This window comes from Salvelinus sp. IW2-2015, linkage group LG4q.1:29, assembly GCF_002910315.2.
Source record: "Salvelinus sp. IW2-2015 linkage group LG4q.1:29, ASM291031v2, whole genome shotgun sequence".
Lineage (NCBI taxonomy): Eukaryota > Metazoa > Chordata > Actinopteri > Salmoniformes > Salmonidae > Salvelinus > Salvelinus sp. IW2-2015.
This window is the reverse complement of record NC_036842.1, coordinates 55092788-55118875: the sequence shown is the minus strand read 5'-3', so window position 1 is coordinate 55118875 and position 26088 is coordinate 55092788. Positions and strand designations below refer to the sequence as shown.

Sequence of the window (26088 nt, the reverse complement as noted above, 5' to 3'; positions counted from 1 at the left end):
TTGACCAAAATTGGTTTGAACTTGAGGTTTGACAATGTTAAAAGTTTGTCCTGTGTGAGGTCACACTTCCTCTAAAACACAGCTGTAATGTGATTACAGGTGTTCTAGTGCCAACACGTTCCCACTGTTTCTCTCTTTCTTTACAAATCCACCTAGGGCTGACTTAAGTGGTGTTGTATCCATTTTAAAACTAGGTTCAATTGGGAGGCTTATCTAACTCTTCACTGTCATCACCTCATTGTGTTATCTTATCAGCTTGGAGAGTTCCACTTTTCTCTTTGGTTTTTGGGTTTCCGTCAGCACTCCTATCTGACAGAACATAATTTACAGCCTTAAAATACCTATGCCTTACTGGGATCTACTTCAAAAGGCACTGGTATTATGCACTGCAAGCTAGGGATGTGACAAATGTAAAACATTTCTTAACATTGAAACAGTTATTTAGATTTTTTACATTTAAAAGTTTATAAAAAACCACACAATTCATGAATTCACAATTCAGATATGGTCGTGCGTATGACCGCTAAGGGACAGTGCAGTTCAATCTACCGCAGTCCTGGCTGCCTTTTTCCAGATTGACTGAGCTTCATGTCTTAAAGTAATGATGGACTGTCCTTTCTTTTTGCTTATTTGAGCTGTTCTTGCCATAATATGGACTTGGTCTTTTACCAAATAGGGATATTTTCTGTATAACAACCCTACCTTGTCACAACACAACTGATTGGCTCAAACGCAAAATAGGAAAGAAGGAAAGAAATTCCACAAATTAACTTTTAACAAAGCACACCTGTTCATTTAAATTAATTCCAGGTGACTACCTCATGAAGCTGGTTGAGAGAATGCCAAGAGGGGGCAAAGCTGTCATCAAGGCAAAGGGTGACTACTTTGGTAACTACATATATGTGTTATTTCATAGTTTTGATGTCTTCACTATTATTCTACAATGTAGAAAATAGTCAAAATAAAGAAAAACCCTTGAATGAGTAGGTGTGTCCAAACTTTTGACTGGTACTGTATATAAAGTGTAATATTGGGATGCAAACTCAAAATTGAATACATTTCAACTCTATATCTGACACCTGGTACAGGTGTTGTCACACCCTGGCCTTAGTATTCTTTGTTTTCTTTATTATTTTAGCTAGGTCAGGGTGTGACATGGGGAATGTATGTGTTTTTTGTAGTGTCTAAGGTGGTTGTATGGTTTAGGGGGTTAAATAGAGTAGATAGATTTGTGTTTAGTATAGGTATCTAGCTGTGTCTATGGTTGCCTGAATGGTTCTCAATCAGAGACAGATGTCATTAATTGTCTCTGATTGGGAGCCATATTTAAGGCAGCCATAGGCACTAGGTTTATGTGGGTAATTGTCTATGTTATACGTTTGTAGCCTGTGTGTGCACTACGTTTATAGCTTCACAGTCGTTTGTTTGTTTTGTTAGTTTTTGTAAGAGTGTTTCTTTTCGTGTTACGTCTTCGTCATCAAAATAAAAGGAAGATGTATTTCTCACACGCTGCGCCTTGGTCCACTTCTTCTCCTCACTACGACGATCGTGACAGGTGTCTTCTTTTTTAAACCCATAACCATGTGTGTGAGGTGTATACTTTTGTTTCAAAGTAGATTTGTTTCAAACACTGTGTGACTCTTATTTAGCCCACTGCAGTAAAAGGTTTTAATGTCCCGTTGATAGGATAGTCTCGAACGAATCTCGTCTAGTTTGTTCTCCAGCGATTACACATACGCCAATAGAACAGAGGGTAGGGGTGGCTTATTCAATCGTCGCCGTAGTCTCATCAATGTGCCTGCACGGCGACGTCTATAGCGACATCTTTTCCTCTTCTGAGTGTCGGGATTAGGGCCTAGTCCGAGGTGAGCAGTATATCCTGTGCCGAAGACTCACTGTAGTAAAAGTAGAAGTTCAGATCAAGGTGAATGATTGCTGTTCTGATGTCCAGAAGCTTTTTTCGGTCAGGTAAAAAAAGTGATCAGCACAACAAAAAAAACATATAAATAGCAGAATTGGTCAGGAACCTGTAAAACGACGGCTATGCATCCTAGCGTCATCTTAGACTCAGCACAGCTATTTCTGGATGCCTCTCTCTTGATCAATGCTCTGTATAGAGACCCATTGATTAGGCTCTCCCAGCTATTGATCTGGCAACCCTGCATTAATGTGTGGAAATGGAGCAAGAGAGGCGAGAGCTCTGATGTGTTTGGAATGGGCAGAGATTGGTCTGGGTGACAATAACCTGATTAAGGATTTGATATGGGTGTGAGGGACTTGTACATTCTATAATACGTTCGATTTGTTTGACTGCCTATAATTGAGCCTCTTTCTCTCGCTTACTCTCTCTCTCATTCTCTCCCTCATAGGCTTACCTTCCCTCCATATTCACACATTAATTCAGGAGGCATTCCGTTTATACGCAAGTCTGTTTTTGGAGTGTTTTGCACAAGCTGTATGAAGACTGAAATGCCTATAGTATCTCTGAGATACTGTACCTCTGATGTGTCTCAGTAATAATCTAAAGCCAGAGAGGGACCTCAATAAAGACAATGACATAAGCCATAAGACTTAAGCCAAATATCTATTGAGGGACAGTGAAAAAGACAGTGGAGTGAAAGAAAGAAATGGAGGGAGAGCGAAACAAAGGGATGAGATTACTCAGGTGGGTAGGTGGAGGACTGCAGTTGCTCTGAGTGGGTGGCAACCCCCGGTGAAGTGACAGACAGCAGGAGGACGTGTGTGTGTGTGAGATAGAGAGCGAGTGAGCGGGAGGGAGTGTGTGAACAGATAGCTTGACAATTCCCCCCCCCCATCTCTAATGATCACATCCTTGTGTTTGGCCGTGTTCACCACTGTCGTCTCTCGTTAGTGGTCGGAGGCGGGCGAGTAGGTGAGCTGTCTGTAAAGGCTAATAAATTACCACACGCTGGAAAAGTGCTGCCTCGCCGAGACAGCCGCCGCTAGTCAGCTCTCTTTCTCACTGCTTTCTGTTATTTTCATCCCTCATTCGCTCTTGCTTTCTCTCTCTGCATCTTTCTCTGTTTTTAGATAGCCCTCTTTTTCTTCTTCATCCTCTTATTCACTCACTATTTTTCCTGATTCCATTCTGCTTATAATTTTCTCTCTCCCTCTCCTCATGTGCCTCTCAGGCACCATGAAGCTGCCCAGACATACATACAGCCGGTCAGCCAACGTAATCAAACCCAGAGTAATATCCAAAGCCTTCCTCCATCAAGGCCCTTGGCCTAACTCCCTCTTCCTACAGTCCACCTTTTGAGTTCAGAAAGTACCTTCAGAGACAGGATTGGCATCCCAGGCCGAATATGATTTAAAGACGGGACCTCAGGATCGTTCCCAGGATTGTACATTTCCGTGGAGTCTCTGCCGAGTCCTTGACAGAAGGGATCAAAAGTTTAGATGTGTCGACGTCAAACCTGTCTGAAGGCTTTGATTAATAGCTTCATATGCCTTGTTGTCACATAAATGGTGCAAATTAGAAAGGCTGTGTAAGAGGAAACAAGTAATGGGAGCACTGCAAGAAGAATAAATAAAGTTGAGGTACTGTAGGTGTGTGTTCAGATGTAGAATCTTAATTTGATCAATTTTTTTTGCTGAGAATTTTCCTGCACCATAGGAATGCAGATGAGCTTCATGATTTACATACATTCACTGAAAATCTGCACTAAAACAAGATTATATTAACAGGATTTCACTTTTTTTCATATAGGCTATTTTGGCTAGTTAATAGCCTAACCAAAGATCAAGTAACATTATGGACTAAACAATCAAATCCTGTTGCTGCAGGATTATTTTGCTGCGAGAATACTGGTCAAATTAAGATTAACAGCTGTATTTCTAAATGTTTTATTTAACTCTGATATATTCAGGGGAACCCACTGAGATCAGGGTCTAATTTACAATGGTGCCCCGAGGACAACAATAAAACACATTCAAAATGATCAATCAAAATAAAATAAACTACAAATTACAGAATTAACACTACAGCTTCAAACACCACAAATACAATTATTTACATTCAATCTAAACAGTTCTCGTTAAATCATTTACCTAGATTGGTACGTACTAGTGGAACCTTGAGAGTTAACCATTCCTGTGAATGGGTTTGGTGTCTCATATTTCTTTATTTTAACAGTGAAGTTAGGTAGATCAGAAGCTTGTATAGTAGAGCTTTGAAAACAAAAAGGGAGTAATGAAGTGATCTACGGGACTTTAATTAGGACCAGCCACCCTTTTGATACAGGATGGAGTGATGTGTATTAAAACTGTCACCTGTGATAAAGCGACGGGCGCTATGGTAGACGGCATCCAAAGATTTAAGAGTAGTGGCTGCTGCATTCCGATAAATGGTTTCAAGAACTGGCAGGAAAGTTGACTGTACAATCTGCTTCCTGCTGTTTAGGAAGGCATGTTCTATTTCTATAAAAAATAAGCCTACTTTGAATCTCAGCTTCTTAAAACCTCTTATGGCTGCGATCCCCGTACAGGGATCAACATCCGGGGAAATTTCAGAGTGACTAACTAAAAATACAACGTCGTAACATTAAACATTCTTGAAAATGCAAGTGTCTTACATCCTTCAAAAGATTAGAATCTTGGTAATCAAACTAAGCTTTCCGATGTAAAATAGCTATTACAGAGAACAAAATGCTATGCTTTTGTTTGAGAAGAGCGATCAACAACAACAAACATTTTCCGCCATGACAGTTTTGACACATTCACATTTGAAGGTAAAATTATGACTTACATTCTGATATCTTGCTCTTATTTCTCTTCCTGAGTGATCAAATGAAGTGTCGTTTCTTTGATAAAATCCATTTTATAGCCTAAAAACGAAAACATTTTGTAAACAGTTTGTGTCGCGAATTCATCTCTATCAACTTTTTTACGGAGCATTCGACGTAATTACACACACTAAACAATCGTTTATCTACTCATAGTTGGTTTCATTGCAATCCTCTGGATGTTTGCAACATAGCCAAACTTTATTGTTTTTTTTGCGGGGAGTATTGACCGAAGTGAACTGATTTGAAGACAACGGCAATGACTTCATTGCGCACAAATAAATTAGTGAAGCTTCGTTGATTGACTGTATTTCTGCCCAATGACCACTGATCTTCTTGAAATCTAGCTGGGTAGATAGCCAATGAGCTGAGGTAAACGCCAGTATGTGATGGTTATGGGTTGGACCACCATCCCTCGTTTGTAAACGCACGCGTAACGAACTTCATTCTCGCCATTGGACCATCAGACTAGTTGCAGTCACGCTTGTTAACGCACAGCAGTGTTTTGAAAGTAGTATTTTGGAAGCAGTATTTTGGAAAGTGTTTTTCAACGATTTCATTGAAGACATCATGGCGAATAAATCAGGAAAAGCGAGTCCAAGTCTAAGTATACAGATTTGCACCAAATTATAGAAGAGATTGATCGGGAAATGAGACAGATTTTTGTTTGAGGAATCTTTGAGTGAAACCGTTATGATTCAAACATTGAGGAGCCGACGTACTTCTGGACTGGTAAGTGCTAATGTCGTTTTATGAAATATAAATAGATATATAATATATATTTTTGCATTTTTTTTTTTTTGCAATTTGCAATTTGCAATGAAATGTGTAAAGTACAGATTGGCTATAGTGTGTGTGTGTGTGTGTAATGTAATGTGTACGACCCATAACTTCTGTGTGTGTGTGTTGTTTTGTTGGTTTGTTTGGGTGTGTGTGTGTGTGTGTTTGTTTGGTGTGTGTGTGTATTATATAATATATATATATATATATTCCATATGTCAGATATATATATTTTCCATGTTTTATTCAAATGAATGGAGTAAACAGCAAACACACACATGGCCACTGCGCCTGCTACCCCCCCCCCACACCATTTCCTATGAAATAGCCATTGGGTGCTGTTGGGGGAGGGCAGGCCCACAACAATGGCCGGAGTTGAATGGAACAGCACTTCACCTAGTGACTGTCCCTCTGCTCTATACAATACATATGTTTATTTTTGTGATGATAAAAGGCTCATACAATACAAATATTTTTTCTGTTTGCAAGGTGCCCATCCCCCACTGAAGCGGGTTCATCCAAGACATTGTTTTACCATTTCATTGACATTGCTGTGGTGAATTCCTTCATCCTGCAGAARGAAATGGCGAAGAGCTGTGGACAGCCCCCCATCTCACAGCTAGCCTTCAGGGAGCTGCTCATCCGGGAGCTTGCTGGCTATAGCAAAAAGTCCACTGCATCACATTCTGCCCCCTCTACCTCTGCCAGCTCTACTCCTGCCTCCAGTGGTGTTCATATGCCACAGTTCATTACTGCAGGCATGACTGTGCCTCAGGGCCAAAAGGGCAAAGCATGGAGGCGTCGTTGTGTTCTGTGTCGCATGAAGTCCCCCATCACCTGCACCACTTGTTCAGTTTGCCTCTGCTTTACATCAGAAAGAGACTCTATGGGACATGGCACAGGCAGCAAAATATTGTGTAGAGGACTTCCAAAGGGTCTACCCGTTTTTTTATTTTTTTTTCTAATATTTTTTTAAACATTGAAAAAAAAAATGTGTGTGTTAGAATTGCTTTTTGATATGTTGTATATAGTTATTTGCACTGTTGTATATAGTTATAGGTCATTTCACCAATTCGGCCACTTGGGTACATTTGGGCAACTTGTGTGGGACACCTGGGTGACTTCATGCTAAATGTCACATAGCTCACCCATTCCTGAAGTTATCAGTCTGAAACTTTGAACACCTATAGTTGCCCTCTTGTGTTATCCATCAAAATTATCTCCAGCATCCTATCTGACTGTGTGGCTATTATAGTACATGTGAAAGATGATGCTACAACAATAAAAAACAGAAAACGTATGCTCTTTCTTTCTCTTTTCTTCCACCAGATCTACTGTGTTATATTCTCCTACATTCAATTAACATTTCCACAAACTTCAGAATGTTTCCATTCAAATGATACCAATAATATGCATATCCTTGCCTCTGGGGCTGAGCTACAGGCAGTTAGATTAGGGTATGTCTTCAGGCAGAAATTGAGAACAAGGGATGCAGCCATAACAAGAAGCCTACTTTGAATCTCAGCTTCTTAACTAGCTCATCTGTATATTTTTTTAAACATCAAATTATTGTCAATCCAAAAGCCCAGATATTTATAGGTGTGAACCTGCTCGATGAAAGAACCATCCAATGTGTAAGTGTGTAAGTAAGCCTTCTGAAATATTTATACGAGAATTAGAAAACAGCATACATTTAGTTGTTCCAACATTAAGTACAAATGTTCAGTCAACAAGGACTTCCTGCAAGGCGACAAAATCAGATTGCAGCTCCAACATAGCCTGGTAGGGGCAATAGCGTACACAACAGTGTCATCTGCATACCGATGAGTTTTACAGGTTTTTGCAGATAGACCAATATTATTTATATAAATAATAAAGAGGACAGGTCCCAAAATCGACCCATGTAGGACACCTTTAGTAATATTGAGGTAACTTGACTTGATACCGTCAGAAAGCGCACATTGTGCCTAAGTCAGACAAATAGTTCCCAAACCACTTGCAAGACGCCTGGTCGAGGCCCATTTCAGACAACCTTTGAATGAGTAGAGGATGGTCTACAGTATTAAAGGCCTTCGGGGCAGAAAGCTGCAGTAGAAAGGGATCAAGCGCATCAACTCCTGTGGATTTAGTACCTTTTAAGTGCCTTTTTTTGCAATTCACTTAATACACAATTGACATAGAAAGTGAACGCCTGGAAGTGCATCATTCTCTGCTATCTGTTTAGAGGTGAACAAAGGGTTTTCTCGAGTGGAACTTGAGGTATTTTCAGAAAATATGTGCAAAATGTGACTTGTTTCAGGAAACTAGGCATATGTCGCAAGTCACTACTTCACAGGAGAGGAGCATTTAAACGTAAACAACAAACTTAAATAACAAACCTGTATGCCATCTGTAAATACAAATAAAATTGTTAAAATTACAAGCCTAGTTGGTTTAGCCACAGAAAAAACAGGAACCTTCCCGCTAGCCATGATTGGCTGAGATAATGGATGGGTTAGACATGCCGAGAGATGAGTTCGGATTGGTCTGCCATGTTATAGACAGACGCATGCTACATGAGCTGCTCAGTAAGTGTAGATAATCCTTTCTACCACATATGTCTTGAAAGATATCATGAAAAACTGCAAAAGTGTTGCTACTACTCTCCACTTTATAGAGGACGATCGTGCTATGCTGACTCTCACTGACTCTGAAAATGAATCAGATGAGGAAATCCATAATTCAAGCCAAATAATTTTCATTCAACCAGACATTGTAGTCTTCTAATGACAGTGATGGGGAAGAAACGGAGATCAACAGTGTTGTTGTCACAGAAGAAGTTGACCATGTTTTGAAATCAGTGGAATGCCTGGTGGAAGCAGAGTATGATAGCTAAGGAGATGGAGAAAACTCTGGCATTTGATTGCATATATGCAAAGAGATTTGAAAAGAGAACACAGAAGGCTGTTGTACAAAACCCCTGTCTCCTGATTACATCTTCAAACTAAGGGCAACCGTGGCATCTGTGACATGAGTCTCGCTAGCTACATTTTCAGATATTATACGTTTCAAATTGTCAGAAAGTTGTTTTAATTGCAAGTTAAAGAGTACTGTTAGCTAGCTGGGTTAGCTCCAAGGCATAGCGATTGGTCTCCTCTACTATGTCTCGCACCAGCTCCTCTGTCAGAAACAACTTGAAGCACTCTGCCTCAGATGGAAATGGCAAGCGACGATGCACTCCAGACTGGAGCTCATCAAAGCAAACAGCAGGGCCAGTAGGGTGTGAAATGGCTGGCGGCCTTCCAGCTACCACAGAACTCCTGTTCTTCATCCACTGTCGGTCTGCCTCCATCACCACCATTTTCAAAGGGACCTGGGACTTTGTCAGTGGACAAGGAGTCCTCAGATTTAGGGTTCTCAATGGCTACAAGGTTGGGGGGCAGCTCCTCACTGTCACTGTCAGAATCTAATTCCTGACTTTCATACTCAGACTCATTGTCAGAATTTTAAAAAATCTCCAGAAATACATTTTACATTTTACATTTTAGTCATTTAGCAGACGCTCTTATCCAGAGCGACTTACAGTAGAGTGCATACATTTTATTACATTTTTTACATACTGAGACAAGGATATCCCTACCGGCCAAGAGCAGACGCTCTTATCCAGAGCGACTTACAGTAGAGTGCATACATTTTTTATTACATACTGAGACAAGGATATCCCTACCGGCCAAACCCTCCCTACCGGCCAAACCCTCCCTACCGGCTAACCCGGACGACGCTATGCCAATTGTGCATCGCCCCACGGATCTCCCGGTTGCGGCCGGCTGCGACAGAGCCTGGGCGCGAACCCAGCCCAGCCTGGGCGCGAACCCAGAGACTCTGGTGGCGCAGCTAGCACTGCGATGCAGTGCCCTAGACCACTGCGCCACCCGGGAGATAGATACGGATCTCCCGGTTGCGGCCGGCTGCGACAGAGCCTGGGCGCGAACCCAGCCCAGCCTGGGCGCGAACCCAGAGACTCTGGTGGCGCAGCTAGCACTGCGATGCAGTGCCCTAGACCACTGCGCCACCCGGGAGATAGATATGATGCATATGATGCAAATGATGCATTTGTGAGTTGTCTCCTTTTGAAAAGACATTACTAATGCTACAGCTTATCTCACTAGCTATATACATAAACAACAACACTGAATGGCTCAGAGTGGGAATGAGAGGTTACGTGATTGACTGCCGGCACGCGCCAGTTGTATCAATAAATCACTAGCAGACTTGTTCACGTGCTGCTGTGCGTTTTGTTGCTAACCTTACTTTGCTACCTGACAACTTTACATTTTTTACTTTTTAATTACCGTTTATATTTTTAGTATTTCCCTCACTCAACTTTTTCACTCCGGACACTTTATCTGGACATATTTGTCAGGACCTCCACCAGCCGAAGCTAAGTAGTAACATTAACATGATGCCTTCAAATTGCAGTCGCTGTACTCATAATACAGAGGAGAACGATCGCCTTACAGCGTGAATAGCTGTGCTGCAAGCCCAGCTTCAGACGCAATGGTTAGGCAAGGGTAACTTCAGTGTAGGAAAGGATGAAACAGCATCTTTGCCACCAGTAAGTACAGATAGTAGTATAAATCCCCTCGCACGGTCCATGCAGCCGGACAACTTTCTCATTGCTTCTGGAGGGAAATGCTGTAGGAATGCTCAACCGGTGTCGCTCACTCAGCCGACAGAAACTTTCAACCGGTTCTCCACATTAAGCAGCGAGTCGGAGTCTGAGGCCGAGCCTTCTCTGGTCTCTACTCCTCCCGTTACGGGGTCTGAGACGCCGAAGGCCCCCACCATTAGCTCTGACAAATTGAAAACCCTAGTCATTGGCGACTCCACTACCCGCAGTATTAGACTTAAAACGAATCACCCAGCGATCATACACTGTTTACCAGGGGGCAGGGCTACCGACGTTAAGGCTAATCTGAAGATGGTGCTGGATAAAGCTAAAACTGGCAAGTGTAGAGAGAATAGGGATATTGTTATCCACGTCGGCACTAACGATGTTAGGATGAAACAGTCAGAGGTCACCAAGCGCAACATAGCTTCAGCGTGTAAATCAGCTAAAAAGATGTGTTGGCATCGAGTAATTGTCTCTGGCCCCCTCCCAGTAAGGGGGAGTGATGAGCTCTACAGCAGAGTCTCACAACTCAATCGCTGGTTGAAAACTGTTTTCCGCCCCTCCCAAAAGATAGAATTTGTAGATAATTGGCTTTCTTTTTGGGACTCACCCACAAACAGGACCAAGCCTGGGCTGTTGAGGAGTGACGGAATCCATCCTAGCTGGACGGGTGCTCTCATCTTATCTGCGAACATAGACAGGGCTCTAACTCCCCTAGCTCCACAATGAAATAGGGTGCAGGAGACCGTGTCTGTGCCTCGACCTAGGTTGGGCAAAACTAAACATGGTGGTGTTCGCCTTAGCAATCTCACTAGAATAAAGACCTCCTCCATTCCTGTCATTACTAAAGCCATTAGGACTGACATTTAAATGCCTAAATCTAATTTATGGGAGGAACTGTATAACAACACATTTTAATGCACATTTCACTGCAGAGTGACACTGATAGTAACATGTGTTCTTCACAGCACATTATGGATGATAATAAAAATAATAATAATATACACTAACAGTAAAAACTTTGGACAGCAATGGCATGTATTTAAATATACCCTTTAGATGAATGAGCCCAAACCGTTTAGAGTTTACAACTGACTGTAATCACTGATCACACCAACATATGCCAACTAGTTACAGCCATCTCTTACTACTAATTGGTGGCCATGGAAGACCCCCTGGTAAAAGGCAAAGGGGAGGAAAGACACCCCTGCCTTAGTTGACAGAGCCATGGTGAGGGAGAGCACTCTGATTAAAAAGTCTCATCAGCCACTGACCTTAAAGACATGTCTTCAAAGAGACCTGTGATTAGCTGGTGATTAATAACTTCTTATGGCTGGGGGCAGTATTGAGTAGCTTGGATGAATAAGAGTAAGCGGCATGCAACTCAGTCACCGTTGCTAATATATACATATTATTAGTCTATTTGGATAGAAATACTCAAAAGTTTCTAAAACTGTTTGAATGATGTCTGTGAGTATAACAGAACTCATATGGCAGGCAAAAACCTGAGAAAAATCCAACCAGGAAATGGCAAATCTGAGGTTGGTCGGTTTTCAACTCAGCCCCTATTGAAGATACAGTGGGATATTGTTCATTTTGCACTTCCTAAGGTTTCCATTAGATGTCAACAGTCTTTAGAACCTTGTCTGATGCTTCTACTGTGAAGTGGGGCCGAATGAGAGGGGATTGAGTAAGGTCTACCATGTGCTGAACATGCACTGACCATGCGCGTTCATGTGAGAGCGAGCTCTGTTCTATCGCATTTCTGAAGACAAAGGAATTCTCTGTTTGGAACATTATTGAAGATTTATGTTAAAAACATCCTAAAGATTAATTCTATACAACGTTTGACATGTTTCTACTGATTGTAACGGAACTTTGACATTTCGTCTGCTTTAAGTGAACGCGCTTCGTGATTTTGGATTTGTTTACTAAACGCGCTAACAAAAGTAGCTATTTGGACATAAATTATGGACATTATCGAACAAATCAAACATTTATTGTGGAACAGGGATTCCTGGGAGTGCATTCTGATGAAGATCAAAGGTAAGTGAATATTTATAATGTTATTTCTGACTTCTGTTGACTGCAAAATATGGCGGATATCTTTTTGTCTTAATTGGGCTCTGAGCGCCGACCTCAGATTATTGCATGGTTTTGCTTTTTCGAAATGTGACACAGCGGTTGCATTAAGGAGAAGTGGATCTAAAATTCCATGTATAACACTTGTATCTTTGATCAACGTTTATTATGAGTATTTCTGGAAATTGATGTGGCTCTCTGCAAAATCACCGGATGTTTTTGGAACTACTGAACATAACGCGCCAATGTATACTGAGATTTTTTTTATATAAATGTGAACTTTACCGAACAAAACATACATGTATTGTGTAACATGAAGTCCTATGAGTGTCATCTGATGAAGATCATCAAAGGTTAGTGATTCATTTTATCTCTACTTCTGCTTTTTGTGACTCCTGTCTTCGGCTGGAAAAATGGCTGTGTTTTTCTGTGATTTGGCGGTGACCAAACATAATCGTTTGTGGTGCTTTCGCTGTAAAGCCTTTTTGGAATCAGACACTGTGGTGGGATTAACAACAAGATTACCTTTAAAATGGTATAAGATACTTGTATGTTTGAGGAATTTTAATTATGAGATTTCTGTTGTTTGAATTTGGCGCCCTGCACTTTCACTGGCTGTTGTCATATCAATCCCGTTAACGGGATTGCAGCCATAAGAAGTTTTAAAGGACATTTGACTCCAACATCCCCAATAGTATATTACTTGGGCATTGGGCGCATTGCATCGTAATTATACAATGTATCCTTGCATGGTTACCTAGGCAACACCTCCAACAATCTAGAAATAAATAACAATAAACATTTAGGGGGGGGGAAGGTATTTGTGTGTGTGTGTGTGTGTGTGTTCGTGCATGTGGTCCATCGCTCACCTGACAGGCGTTGTACAGCAGCTGGTGCTCAAACTTCTTGATGCCCAGAATCTGCTGGAACATCTCGTACAGTTGCTCCTTGCTGAGGATCATCTCTGAAACAGCACTGAGGTGCATCCTCTGGGGCTGGCGCCGCTGGTCCTCATCCCCCCTGTAGATGGTGTCATACTTGGCAATCCAGGAGCTCAGCACTGTCTCTTTGCTCAGGCCGTCGATTTTGGGCAAGCTGCGCACCCGTCGCTCAATGTTCTTTTTGAAGACATCCCGGAAGTCGCAGGCCGAGCAGCCGCCGCTCTGCACCATCCTGGACACCCGCTCGCTCTTCAGGAAGCCCTGTGCAAGTGGAAACCAGGGATCATAAGGACCGGGAAGAAAATACAACTAATGTAGTGCTGCTAAGTTAATGTAGCTAATTAATGCAGTTGGTTACCGTCATTGCACTTTGTCATAGTTCCTGATAAACTTACCAATGACCCATGACCCCAGAGTCTAATCTCGCCTTTGCATCTCTGGGAAAAGTAGATACAACCATGAAAATGATAAAGTTGATATAACATACCGAAAAACGCAAAATGGAACCCACGTAAATCAAGAAATTAAACGATATAGGTTGATTCAGCTCGTGGTAATCTCCTTACATGGGCTCCAGTTGTATTAAACATGCAGGTGTTATGCCCAGCTCAGGGCAGGCAGCCGCTATTAACCTCTATAATTACACAGAATGGATGTTTCTTCCTCAGAGCTTTAACTACAGACTCACTCAGATTCTGTCTGCTGGTAGTCATGACGTCTGGGAGAGGAGGATGATGGTACATGAAGTCCAGGTTTTTAGCCTCACTCAAAGGTCTCATCTGGATGTAGCGTTTCCTATTAGTGGAAGCTAATCTTTTATTTGGTCCCTCAGTATAACGGGTTAGCTAGCTTGCCTAATACTCCTCAGGGAGAGAGAAGATAATTGGGTTCGGTTTACACCTGTGTACAGGGTCAAGATCTGTGAGGGGGTTGTACTGGCCTCTCTGCCTCAAAGAATCCCCAGACTCTTCACACGGTGTATGAGTGATACGCACATCACAAACTTTCATAGGCTAGTAAGGACCACTATGAAAGAAAGCCTGCACATGGCATGATGTTCCGTGACGTGTAGGCTTTTGGATGGACAGATAAAATAAGGCACGATCTGAGAATGTTGAAAGCGACATGATATTATTGGACCATCTAAAGCACAGGGGGTATTGGATTCCAGCAAAACAGACATTAGCTACTTTTATCAAGAAACGACTTCCTGACGACATCTGAAAGGGGAAAAATGCTTACTGGAGCTGAAGTGCTCAAAGGGAGTAGGGATCTAAATATTTAGGGTAGACAGTAGTTTAGAGAGACTGGAGAAAGACATTGACTAACTGACTGACTAAGAGACAGACAGACAGACAAACAGTGGAGCCGGTATAGACAACGCGATTGTGTTTGATTCCGTTTTGGAGGGACGATGCAAAGGCATCTTGGGGTACAGAGAGCTACTAGTGCATGAACAGCAGATGGAGAAGAGTCGTGGCTCCTCGTGGGGAGTAATGGTGCGGAACAAAAGCATTTTGCGTCGGAGAGTCTCTGGGAGGGAGGAAACCACAAATCAACAAAACAAATGAGTTTGTGTCGAGAGCAAAGCCAATTCCTGAGCCAGAGTGAGATTTCAGCACATCGGGGGGTAACACGGCTGCTGACGGGCTGCCAACTCTCTAGGCCAAGTTTCTCTGAACTGCAGTTAGAAAGAGAGAGCCAGGCTTTATGAAGATAAATGGAAATTGGCCAGAGTTAACTAGATAAAGATGTGGTGACAGATGTAGCTGCCACTGGCATGTACTAACGGGGCAAGAACAGCCAAGACGTGTTCCTTTGAACTGCAGTAAGGAGAAAGAAATAACAGTCCACCACATAAAGAGTGATGGCAAATTGCAAAGCAGGAAAAACTAGAGTTTGCTAGACAAAGATGGAGGAGGTAGACTAACAGCCTCCTGCTCTGCTATCAACAACTGATTGGCTTGAGTTCAATCTTATTTTGTTAGCCAGGTGCGATGCAGCGCTAGGCAACACTGGTGCAGTGAGGTGAGTTTAGCAAATTGTTCAGTGACTCAAAGAAAGCATGTGGGGGGAACTTATGTTAACTCATGTCAACTTATGTCATGCCTCAATTGCAGGGGCGTCAAACGCAATTTCTGGAAGGCTGAGTATCTTAAGCCTTGTTCATATTGGCAGTTTGAAGCGACTCCTTTTCCTGAAGTCTAAATAGCCAAAAACCTAATGTCAGTCAGATTTTTCAAGCCACAGTGGAAACTACCTTCGTAGGTGGTTTGAAGTCAAATACAAATCTGATTCCTGGCCAGACGGCTTGTGTCTGAACAGTCAAATCGGATTTACTTGCACTCAAGTCGTTTTTAGACTGTTATTTGGCATATCTTGTTGCTTGCTAGCTACTCTGTTGACAGTTTGACAATAACATGTTGTAGCTAACTAGCTTATTAAACAAATTAGTGAATGTGCTAGAAAGCTAAACAGCTACCTACCTAGCTAGCTAGTTGACTGCTGTGGATAGCTAGCTAGTTGACTGCTGTGGCTAGCTAGCTAGTTGACTGCTGTGGCTGGTCAAAATGACTCATTATGAAAGTTGGATAATCTTATCCTTTGAGGCTTTAAAAAGTGTTCCAACACTATGATTTTGAACATTTAAAGCAACTGGGAAACATCCGTGGCCGGCATTGTTGCCACCTTAGCCTGCTACATAACTTCTGAGTGATAGGACGCATGAGCACCACCACTAATCACCCTACATCACTGCGCACACATCCTTCATTACTATGACAACTAGTGTAGCCATGTCGGCAGATAGCCTAGTGGTTAGAGCGTTGGGCCAGTAACCGAGAGGTTGCTGAATAGAATCCCCGAGCTGACAAGGTAAAAATCTGTTGTTCTGCCTCTGAACAAGGCAGTTATAACCCAATGTTCCCTGGTAGGCTGTCATTGTAAATAAGAATTTGTTCTTAACTGACTTGCCTAGTTACATTTTAAATATCAGCAAATGACTGCTGTCTGAACACACAGAAATCCGATTTGGTCACCTGTAACTTCCTGTTTGGGACAGTCAATATTCCAAAACGGATTTGAAAAGCAAAACTGATTTAAGCATTACGGCCTGCAGTTTAAACAAGGCTTAAGGGTTTTCCCTTGTATTTGATTGATTAGTAGGAACCCCCCCTCACCTGGTTAGGTCTTAATTGAACACAATGTGCACATTATGTTATAAACAAAAATAGAAGCCCTACAAAAATACTCCATGGTTCAGTGACTCATGGAGAAGCTAACTGATAAAGACACTCGTTATCTTGATGGGTGTTCCAGATAATTGCCTTGTTCACCTGGGATACGAATGTAATGTGTGTGTTATGGGGCAGGGGGCATCCAAAAAAGGTCAGCCTTGTCATGACCCCTGAAGTGTCACTCAGCAGGGCCTTGCCAAACCCACTCCTGATCCCATACCGTGGATCCCTGGTTGATGAGACTACCCACTAACCCCAGATCCACTGTCAAACCACCTAGCACCCCATCTGGGTGGGAAGCATCCATAAGCATCTCTAAAAGAGTTTGATCCAGAGCTGGAGGAATTCGAGGAGAGGGAGTTGGGATGTTGTTTACACATTGAAATTGACAAATGCGATCACATGAACTGGTTATACTGTACTGTCTTTGGCCAACTCAAACCCGAAAACCAAATGACTTCGCCTCTATTTAGTGCATCATTTTCTCAAGCTACTTTCATGCCATAGTGATAAGAAGATCAAATTGAGCACACCGCAAATGACCACTTTGGAATCGAGGTAGTGTTCATTTCAACACTATACTACTTGGCATGCTCCCTTGAAACATGAAAGGTATTCTATACTCTAGCCCTCACGACTCATCCGCCATACCTTACAAGCTTCTCTACATATGTTTGAGTCCACGTCACGACCCCCTCGTTGCTAAATTAAATGTCTTTGTGTTGGTAATTGTGGTCGCCACTGAGGCTCTCCGAGAGCTTTATGGCTAATGCCTTCATTTTGTGCGGTGGTAAAAATGTCACCCATTATTACCCATTATTACTAATGAATCTGCCACCAAGGGAGTTCCTCTCTCCCTGCTGTTTGACTTAATTGAGGGTTTAAAATCTCATTGAATTATTTATAACCAACACTGCTCCGAGTTTACTCCTCAATTAAGAGATTAATAAGATAGGCTCCTGTCGCAGCCTTTGGTTGTATAATTAAAGTTATTATCTGCAGAAATTAATCTACTAAGGAAAATGGAAACAGATCTGACAGCCTGGCTGTAGAAATATAACTGACACAGGGAGAGATAGCTGGCAGGTTTGGAGCTCTTGGATTTGAACTGCAAACTGCTGAATTTGTCTGAGGAGACAATTTTTCTTGCTCTACAGAAATGAATAGAATTTCAATGTGAGAAGAGTGATGCATGCGGGGAGAGGAGAGTGAGGGAGAATCTGAACAGTTGTCCAGAGGAGATGTGTATCCTTTGAGAAATCAGTGTTTCTTCCTTCAAAATAACAACTTTAGACAATTCAAAAATATCTCCTTGGAAAGTAAAGGAGCAACATCTGCACACGATACAGTGCCTATAGAAAGTCCACCCCTTTAAACCTTTTTTCACATTTTGCTGCCTCTTAAGGATCGGACACTTTTTCAAGGATATGCATATTCTTGATATCAATTGAAAGGAAACACTTTGAAGTTTGTGGAAATGTAAAATTAATGTAGAAGAAAATAACACATTAGATCTGGTAAAAGATAATACAAACCCAAAAAACATGCATTTTCAGATCATCTTTGAAATGCAAGAGAAAGGCCATACATTAAAATAGGATCCTAGGAGTAATTTAAATTTTGCCCACAAGATGGCAGCAGTGTCTGTGCAAAGTGTCAGACTGATCCAGTGAAGAATTACCTCATTACACAATATTTTGCATCAAGTCTGCCAGGAGTTTGCACAAATGGTCAATTTATACATGTTCAAGTGCATAACTACAGAGAACATACAACAATGCTATGCTAATAAAAATATTACGTTTACACACTCCCAGGAATGTCAAACATGATGGATCATTAGCTTATACACTAACCTTCACACACACATCTAGATGGCCGGGTGGGCTGGGTGTGGAGCCAGAGACAGCAGTGGGGTCAAACTGTAGAACACCCCGTTCCTACATTTGAATATAAAAATGGATTTTATCAAACAAAACTACACTATATTCCATCTCTGGGACCCTCAGGATGACAAATCAGAGCAAGATTACTGAATGTAAGTACATTATGTACCTTCAGAGATTAATGTATCAAACCAGTTGTCATGATAAGTGTTTAGTTGTTGTGCACTATCCTCAAACAATAGCATGTTTTTTTCTGTAATAGCTACTGTAAATTTGACACTGCAGTTAGATTACCAAGAATTTAAGCTTTCTGCCCATATAAGACATGTCTATGTCCCGGAAAGTTGGCTGTTGTATACAACGTTTTCTAGTCACATTATCGCATATTAAGCAACAACTGTCCCGGTTTAGAGACACCGATCCCGTAGAGGTTAAAATTAAATTAAAAAAGCGATTCAATAAGATGCTTTCCTACAGATCTACCCAACCTACTATACAGTAGCCCCACACTGACGTGATTGGTTGACGGTAGGTGGCGGTAGAACGTACTGTATAAACACAAACTCACTTCCTTGACAATTTTCTTCACAACAGCTCTGCTTTGCGAAGCGCAATAAGTATGAATGCCCTGACTTCTGCAGAGGCTGCATCGCAGTAAATGCTATACGGCCAATACAGACGCTGGATTTACCATAAGTCGGCTTTAAAGCAGGAGATGTGGGACCAGATCGCTCACAGGGACATTGTGATTAAGTCTGACAGGTCTAATAAGAGAAGGAAGGGGAAGAAAAAGCCTGGCGGTCAGATGAAAACACTGCCTGTGCTCTGCAGAGGACGAATGGAAAGCCTGCCCACCTAGCCCACTGAAGGTGTGAACTAAGGCCTCAAATCAGGGACAGTTTGACCGCTCAGTCCAGACTGCTAAACGGCAGCCCTGGTGTCATAAACAAAAGAAAACATTCAAGAACTAGAGACATCTGACCCAAAGGCTTTCTGGCATTTAAACTAACTTGGTCGGGCTAGTGAACGCTGACAGTTAATCTCCTGGGAAGTCCTAGGGCCCGATGGAGCCCGATAAGCACACTATACTAGATAGAGAAATTACATTGCAAGCCTGTTCCAAACAGCCCATCGCAGTACAACAAAGCCAGTGTTAGTGGCTCAAGGAACTTTATTTTTTTTATTGTCATCCCAGAGATGTGGAAATACGGCATTATCAACACTATACCCAATTCAGAAGGCAAAAGGATTCCAATAAACTATCGTGGTATAGCCCTGACCTCTGCTGTGTATAAACTATTTTGTTATGTTCTGTTTAACCGCACTTAAACACTGGGTTGAAAACAACAATATCATAGCAGATGAGCAAAATAGGTTCAGAAAGAAACAGAGCTGCCTTAATCATAATCATAGATTCAAGGGGGGAAAAAAGTCCACTTTGTTTTTTCATTGATTTTGGGGTGGAAAACTCCACCCCAAAACAATCTTTTGGTATTTGTTTCATTAGTCCATTGTTGACATAGTCCCAAAATGTTTTGCTTGTCAGCAATCAAGTTTTCAAGATATGTAACTTTCAAAATACAGAAATCCTCCCCATATAATGCAAAATGCATCATAGGGGGTTGATTTCTATATTTTGAAAGTTACATATCTTGAAAACTTCAAAGAAACACACCTGTCTATATAAGGTTCCACAGTTGACAGTGCATGTCAGAGCAGAAATTATCCCATGAAGTCCAAGGAAATGTCATTTGATCTCTGAGATAGAATTGTGATGAGGCATATATTTGTGGAAGGGTATAAAACAATTCATAGAGTGTTGAAAGTTTCCAATAGCACAGTGGACTCCATCATTAGGAAATTCAAAAAATATGGAACTATCCGAGTCTGCCTAGAGCTGGTTGTCCGACCAAACTGAGCAACCGGGCAAGAAGGACCTTGGTCAGGGAGGTGACCAAGAACCCAATGACCACTCTGACAGAATTACAGAGATCCTTGGCTGAGATGTGAGAACCTGCCAGAAGGACAATAGTCTCTACAGCACTTCACCAATCTGGGCTTTATGGGAGAGTGGCCAGACGGAAGCCACTCCTGAGAAAAAGGCACATGACAGCACGCCTGTAGTTTGCAAAAATACACATTAAAGAATCTGAAAGCATAAGGCAAAAGATTCTGTGGTCTGATGAGACAAAAATGTAGCTCTTTGGCCTGAATGCAAAGCGCGGTCTGGAGAAAACCAGGCACAGCTCATCACCCGTCTAACACCATCCCTACCGTAAAGCATGGTGGTGGCAGCATCATGCTATGGGGATGCTTATCAGGGACTGGGAGACTGGTAAGGATAGAGAGAACAATGAATCCTTGATGAGAACCTGCTTCAGAGTACAAACAACCTTAGACTGGAGCAAAGATTTACATTCCAACAGGACATTGACCCCAAGCGTACAGCCAAAGCATCGCTGGAATGGCTTCAGAACAAGTCCTTGAATGGCCCAGCCAAAGCCTAGTGTATTTCATTTTCAATAAATGTGCAAACGTTTCTAAAAACATGTTTTCAATTGGTCATTATGAGGTATTGTGTGTAAATGGGTGAGATAAAAATCTATTTAATTAATTTTGAATTCAGGCTGTAACACAACAAAATGTGGAATAAGTAAAGGGGTATGAATACTTTCTGAAGGCACTGTATATTAATGATCTCATTGGCCTTCAAAGCTCTTGGAAAAGGTGTCTGTATAAACAATGAACGAGTGTCTTATTTTATATGCAGATGATATTAAAGTTAAATGTAAAAAAAAATAATAATAACTGGTGTGAACAATGGAAACTGAATACCAATGTAGACAAAACTAGGTAGTACACTTATAGGAACTTGGTGCCTAGGACACCTTTATTTTCTCCTGTGGTTCTGCCACAGATGTTGTCAGTGAGGACAAATATCTTGGGTTGATTATATTTTTTGTGAACACGGTCATTATAATAAGGTGGATTAGCAACATGTGAAAATCGTTGTGGAAATCTGTTGCAGCTCAGGTTGACTACAAACCCCACAATCCAGTGCTCTCTCTATGGGCTGGCTGGCTGGCTGGCTAGCAAGCAAACGAAGCTACACACAATAATACCAAAGTCAATATCAGCATGCGAAGTAGCAAGTTAGCTGTAAAAACAAACGGCACTATCAATTTAGGAGTCTTAAATCTCACCATGTTCAACCGGCAGATCGATGTGCCTCGCAGAGTGGAGTCTGACATTCGTAATGGCCATGCAATGGCACCATGCAATGCACCTTGGACTGAAGAGCCTGACAAATAAGATAAACGTTTTCACGATCTAAAAGTCATATTCCTATTAACTTCCAGTATAGTGAGAGAGCGGCTTTATCGCAATGCTACGTTATACTGGCCGAATTTCTGCCTGCTTGAAGGACAATAGCTCAGATACACATCAAATGAACCCTGTCCATCTCTCGCTCAGAGATGCACAACAACAATATAACATTAAAAAAATGGGTGAATCTTTCCTTTAAGTACATTTCTAACCATGCAAAGTGTGCCCTTGGTGCACTCATTGCAAAGTGTAAAGCCATGGGTGGCCTACCATTTAAATGCTTCACTAAACTGTTTGAAACGTTGGTGCTAGTTATTATTACATAGGCTGCAGGAGTATGGGGGCACAGAAATTATACTTGTGTTAATTCTGTTTTTAACCATGCCTGCAGAATCAGATTTGACCTTGGTGTGGGTAAAACAAACATGCCATATTCTGCTATTCAAGGCGATATGATCTGGAAAACGAGATGGCATCACCAGTGGCTAGATGTTAAAAAAAATTAAAAAAAATGAATCTGCAGGATTGAAACAGCATTTTTAGAGAGCAATGAACTAAAGTGGTATCAACTAATAAACAAACCTGAAAGTAACAAACTGCGCACCTAGTGCCTTTTTACATTAACTTTTGGGACAGAACCCTATGACATACTGTTTTAAACAACTTCTTGACGCACGGATCCCTTTAGCGGGATCATTTTCATCAACAACCGCTGAATTGCAGAGCGCCAAATTCAAAAAAAATGCTACAAATATTTATATTCATGAAATCACAAGTGCAATATAGCAAAACACAGCTTAGCTTGTTGTTAATCCACCTGTCGTGTCAGATTTKGRAAATATGCTTTACAGCGAAARCAATCCAAGCGTTTGTGTGAGTTTATCGATCACTAGACAAAACATTAMRAACACCTAGCMGCAATGTAKATTGGTYAYGAAAGYCAGAAAAGCAATAAAATGAAYYGCTTACCTTTGATRATCTTCGGATGTTTGCACTCACGAGACTCCSAGTTACACAATAAATGTTCCTTTTGTTCGATAAAGATTATTTTTATATAAAAAAAACTCAATTTGTTTGGCGCGTTATGTTCAGTATTCCACAGCCTYAGGCAGGTCATCAAGGSTTGACGAAAATTCCAAATAGTATCCGTAAAGTTCATAGAAACATGTCAAACGTTTTTAATAATCAATCCTCAGGTTGTTTTTAACATAAATAATCGCTAATATTTCAACCGGACTGTAAACTATTCAATACAGGAGAGAAAGAAAATGTTGAGCTATCAGTCTCGTGCGCATGAACTAATGTAAGGACATTCAGCTATCCACTGACGCGATTTGATAAATCTCGCTCATTTTTTCAGAATAAAAGCTTGAAACTATGTCTAAAGCCTGTTTACAACCTGTGGAAGCCATGGAAAAGGAATCTGGTTGATATCCCTTTAAAAATGGATGAAAGGCAGGCAATGGAAAAGTGATTTTACAAGTAAGAGGCACTCCGGGTTGGATTTCCTCAGGTTTTCGGGCACTGCAAAATCAGTTCTGTTATACTCACAGACAATATTTTGACAGTTTTGGAAACATTAGAGTGTTTTCTATCCTACTCTGTCAATTATATGCATATTCTAGTATCTGGACCTGAGAAATAGGCAGCTTACATTGGGAACGTAATTTTTTCCAAACATAAAAGTTCTGCCCCCTAGCTTCAAGAGGTTATTAACAGTCTGATGGCCTTGAGATAGAAGCTGTTTTTCAGTCTCTCGGTCCCCGCTTTGATGCACCTGTACTGACCTCGCCTTCTGGATGATAGCGGGGTGAACAGGCAGTGGCTTGGGTGGTTGTTGTCCTTGATGATCTTTTTGGCCTTCCTGTGACATCGGGTGGTGTAGGTGTCCTGGAGGGCAGGTAGTTTGCCCCCGCTGCTGCGCCGTCTTCACCACTCTCTGTGTGGGTGGACCATTTCAGTTTGTCCGGGATGTGTATGCCGAGGAACTTAAAACTTTCCACCTTCTCCACTACTGTCCCGTCGATGTGGATAGGGGGGTGCTCGCTCTGCTGTTTCCTGAAGTCCACGATCATCTCCTTTGTTTTGTTGACATTGAGTGTGAGGTTTCCTGAAACCACACTCCGAGGGCCCTCACCTCCTCCCTGTAGGCCGTCTCGTCGTTGTTGGTAATCAAGCCTACCACTGTAGTGTCATCTGCAAACTTGATGATTGAGTTGGAGGTGTACATGGCCACGCAGTCATGGGTGAACAGGGAGTACAGGAGAGGACTGAGAACGCACCCTTGTGGGGCCCCAGTGTTGAGGATCAGTGGGGTGGAGATGTTGTTACCTACCCTCACCACCTGGGGGCGGCCTGTCAGGAAGTCCAGGACCCAGTTGCACAGGGCAGGGTCGAGACCCGGGGTCTCGAGCTTAATGACGAGTTTGGAGGGCCCGCAGGTTTTGGTAGCGGGCTGTGTCAGTGGCACTGTGTAGAGGTCAGAAGTGGGAGGCAAATTTATCTAAACCCTTTTGCTAAATTTAGATGTGTAGTGGCCCATCTCACTATTGAGACTCGTGGATACACAAACACTCCCTTAGATAAACGTGTATGTACTTTTTATAACGACGGTTCCATTGAAACTGAAGCTCATGCCTTGCTTTAAAACGAAATTACAGATCATATTCTTTGTCAACTGCCCAGCCCCCCAAAAAAATTAATTACGGCCTTGATGAAAATAATAAACTGTGACATTTTATCAGGTAACAATAATGTAAATGCCTGCGCCAAAGCCTGACATATTATCCTCAGTTTCTTTTTAAGTGCCTAATTGTCCTTTTATCCACTGTCCTTAAAAAAAAAGATGCATACATGTGTATAGATGATGTGATGTATTATAGAGGATGCCTGTACCCTGTCTGACCATGATTGTTTTTAGTGTCTCAATACTCAATGAGTGGTCCACAATGTGTTTTTTAAACAATCTGTATTTTGCATTATTGTATCATTGTGGAGGGACACATTTTATCTAACTTCTAAGTGTCAGCTCTATTTGATGCCATGACTTGGTGGAATAATGCAATATTTAAATCGCAGGCCTCCTCCTCCCTGCCCTAACCTGACTTTTAGAGTGAGTGGCCAAAATTCCAACAAAAATATATTTCATAGGCTACAGGAGGAAGTCCAGAGACATGAAAACCCAATAGACTGGCACACGTACACAGATAAACAACCTGCCAGACTGACAGAACAATTAACACATTAGGCCTTAGGGACAAAGCAAGATGCTACCATTTCAATTGTCGAAAACTGAAATGTGACTGTGCAGATTTCCCAGTAAGACACAGAAGGATGATATGCCACAATCTGGGATACGGCGGCAAACACTGCGACTTTCATTCTGATTTTCCTCATCAAGTATTGAAAACGGGAGGCGGACAGCGTTCCCTTCTCCTGGCGGTCTGAGAGATAGTGGACTCCTGCTGCGTGATGGTCACGTCTACTTTACAGTAGAACGAACACTTGTCGTGTGAGGGAGAGAGATAGACACAGAGAGCAATTGAGAGAGACAAACAAAAGACAAATGGTGAGAGTGAGGGAGAAAGGAAGAGAGACTTAAAAGGAAATTAAAGGAGAGAGGCAAATAAAGGGAGGTGCAGGAGAAACTATTGAATAGAGGGGACCCCAGAGAGATGAGATTTGAACAAAAATGTTTTTACTTACAGCTCTCTCAGCCTTCAAAGCCAATGCCCTGAGAGCTGTGCTGTTTTTACAGGCAGACAAACAGTAATCCGATTGAGAACCTCTGGGCAATAAACAGGCCATGAAGAGGGAAAGAGAAAGAGGGAAATAGAGGGAGAGATATGACTACCCAGGGCATGCTTTGGGTCTGAGAAATATGTAGACAAGCTCTGCCGGACAAACTATTCAATACGTGCTGAATATATAGGTTTAACACGGCATCTGCTGTCTGATTCTCTCTTCACTATCAGACCTCAGGATAAGACCCAGATGCAGACAGGGCAGGCAGCGGTCAGTAATCCAGGGCAGTGTCACAAGGTACAGAACGGCAGGCAGGCTCAGGGCAGGCAGAATGGTCAAAACGGGGACTAGAGAGCAAAACAGGAGTACGGGAAAAACACTGGTAGGCTTGACAAGACGAACTGGCAACAGACAAACGGAGAACACAGGTATAAATACACGGGATAATGGGGTAAATGGGTGACACCTGGGGGGGGTGGGGACAAGCAAAGACAGGTGAACAGATCAGGGTGTGACATTCACATGACTATGGTAGGGGAAGCAAAGACAAAGATGGTATGTCGGATTCAGAGATGTAGCAGAGGAAATATCTTTTGATTTATGGAGGATATCAATGAGTGTTACAGTTATTATTCA

The 26088-nt window shown here is 42.0% G+C and overlaps 1 protein-coding gene across 1 annotated transcript in view; it reads right to left on the bottom strand.

Annotated features, from left to right (window-relative positions):
* Nucleotides 1–26088, bottom strand: part of LOC111960957 (calcium-dependent secretion activator 2) — a 237964-nt gene that overhangs the window by 153609 nt on the left and 58267 nt on the right. Inside the window, exon 3 of the mRNA XM_070442960.1 lies at nt 13188–13520. Coding sequence (XP_070299061.1) covers nt 13188–13520 — 333 coding nt within the window. The remainder of the gene's footprint in view (nt 1–13187; nt 13521–26088) is intronic.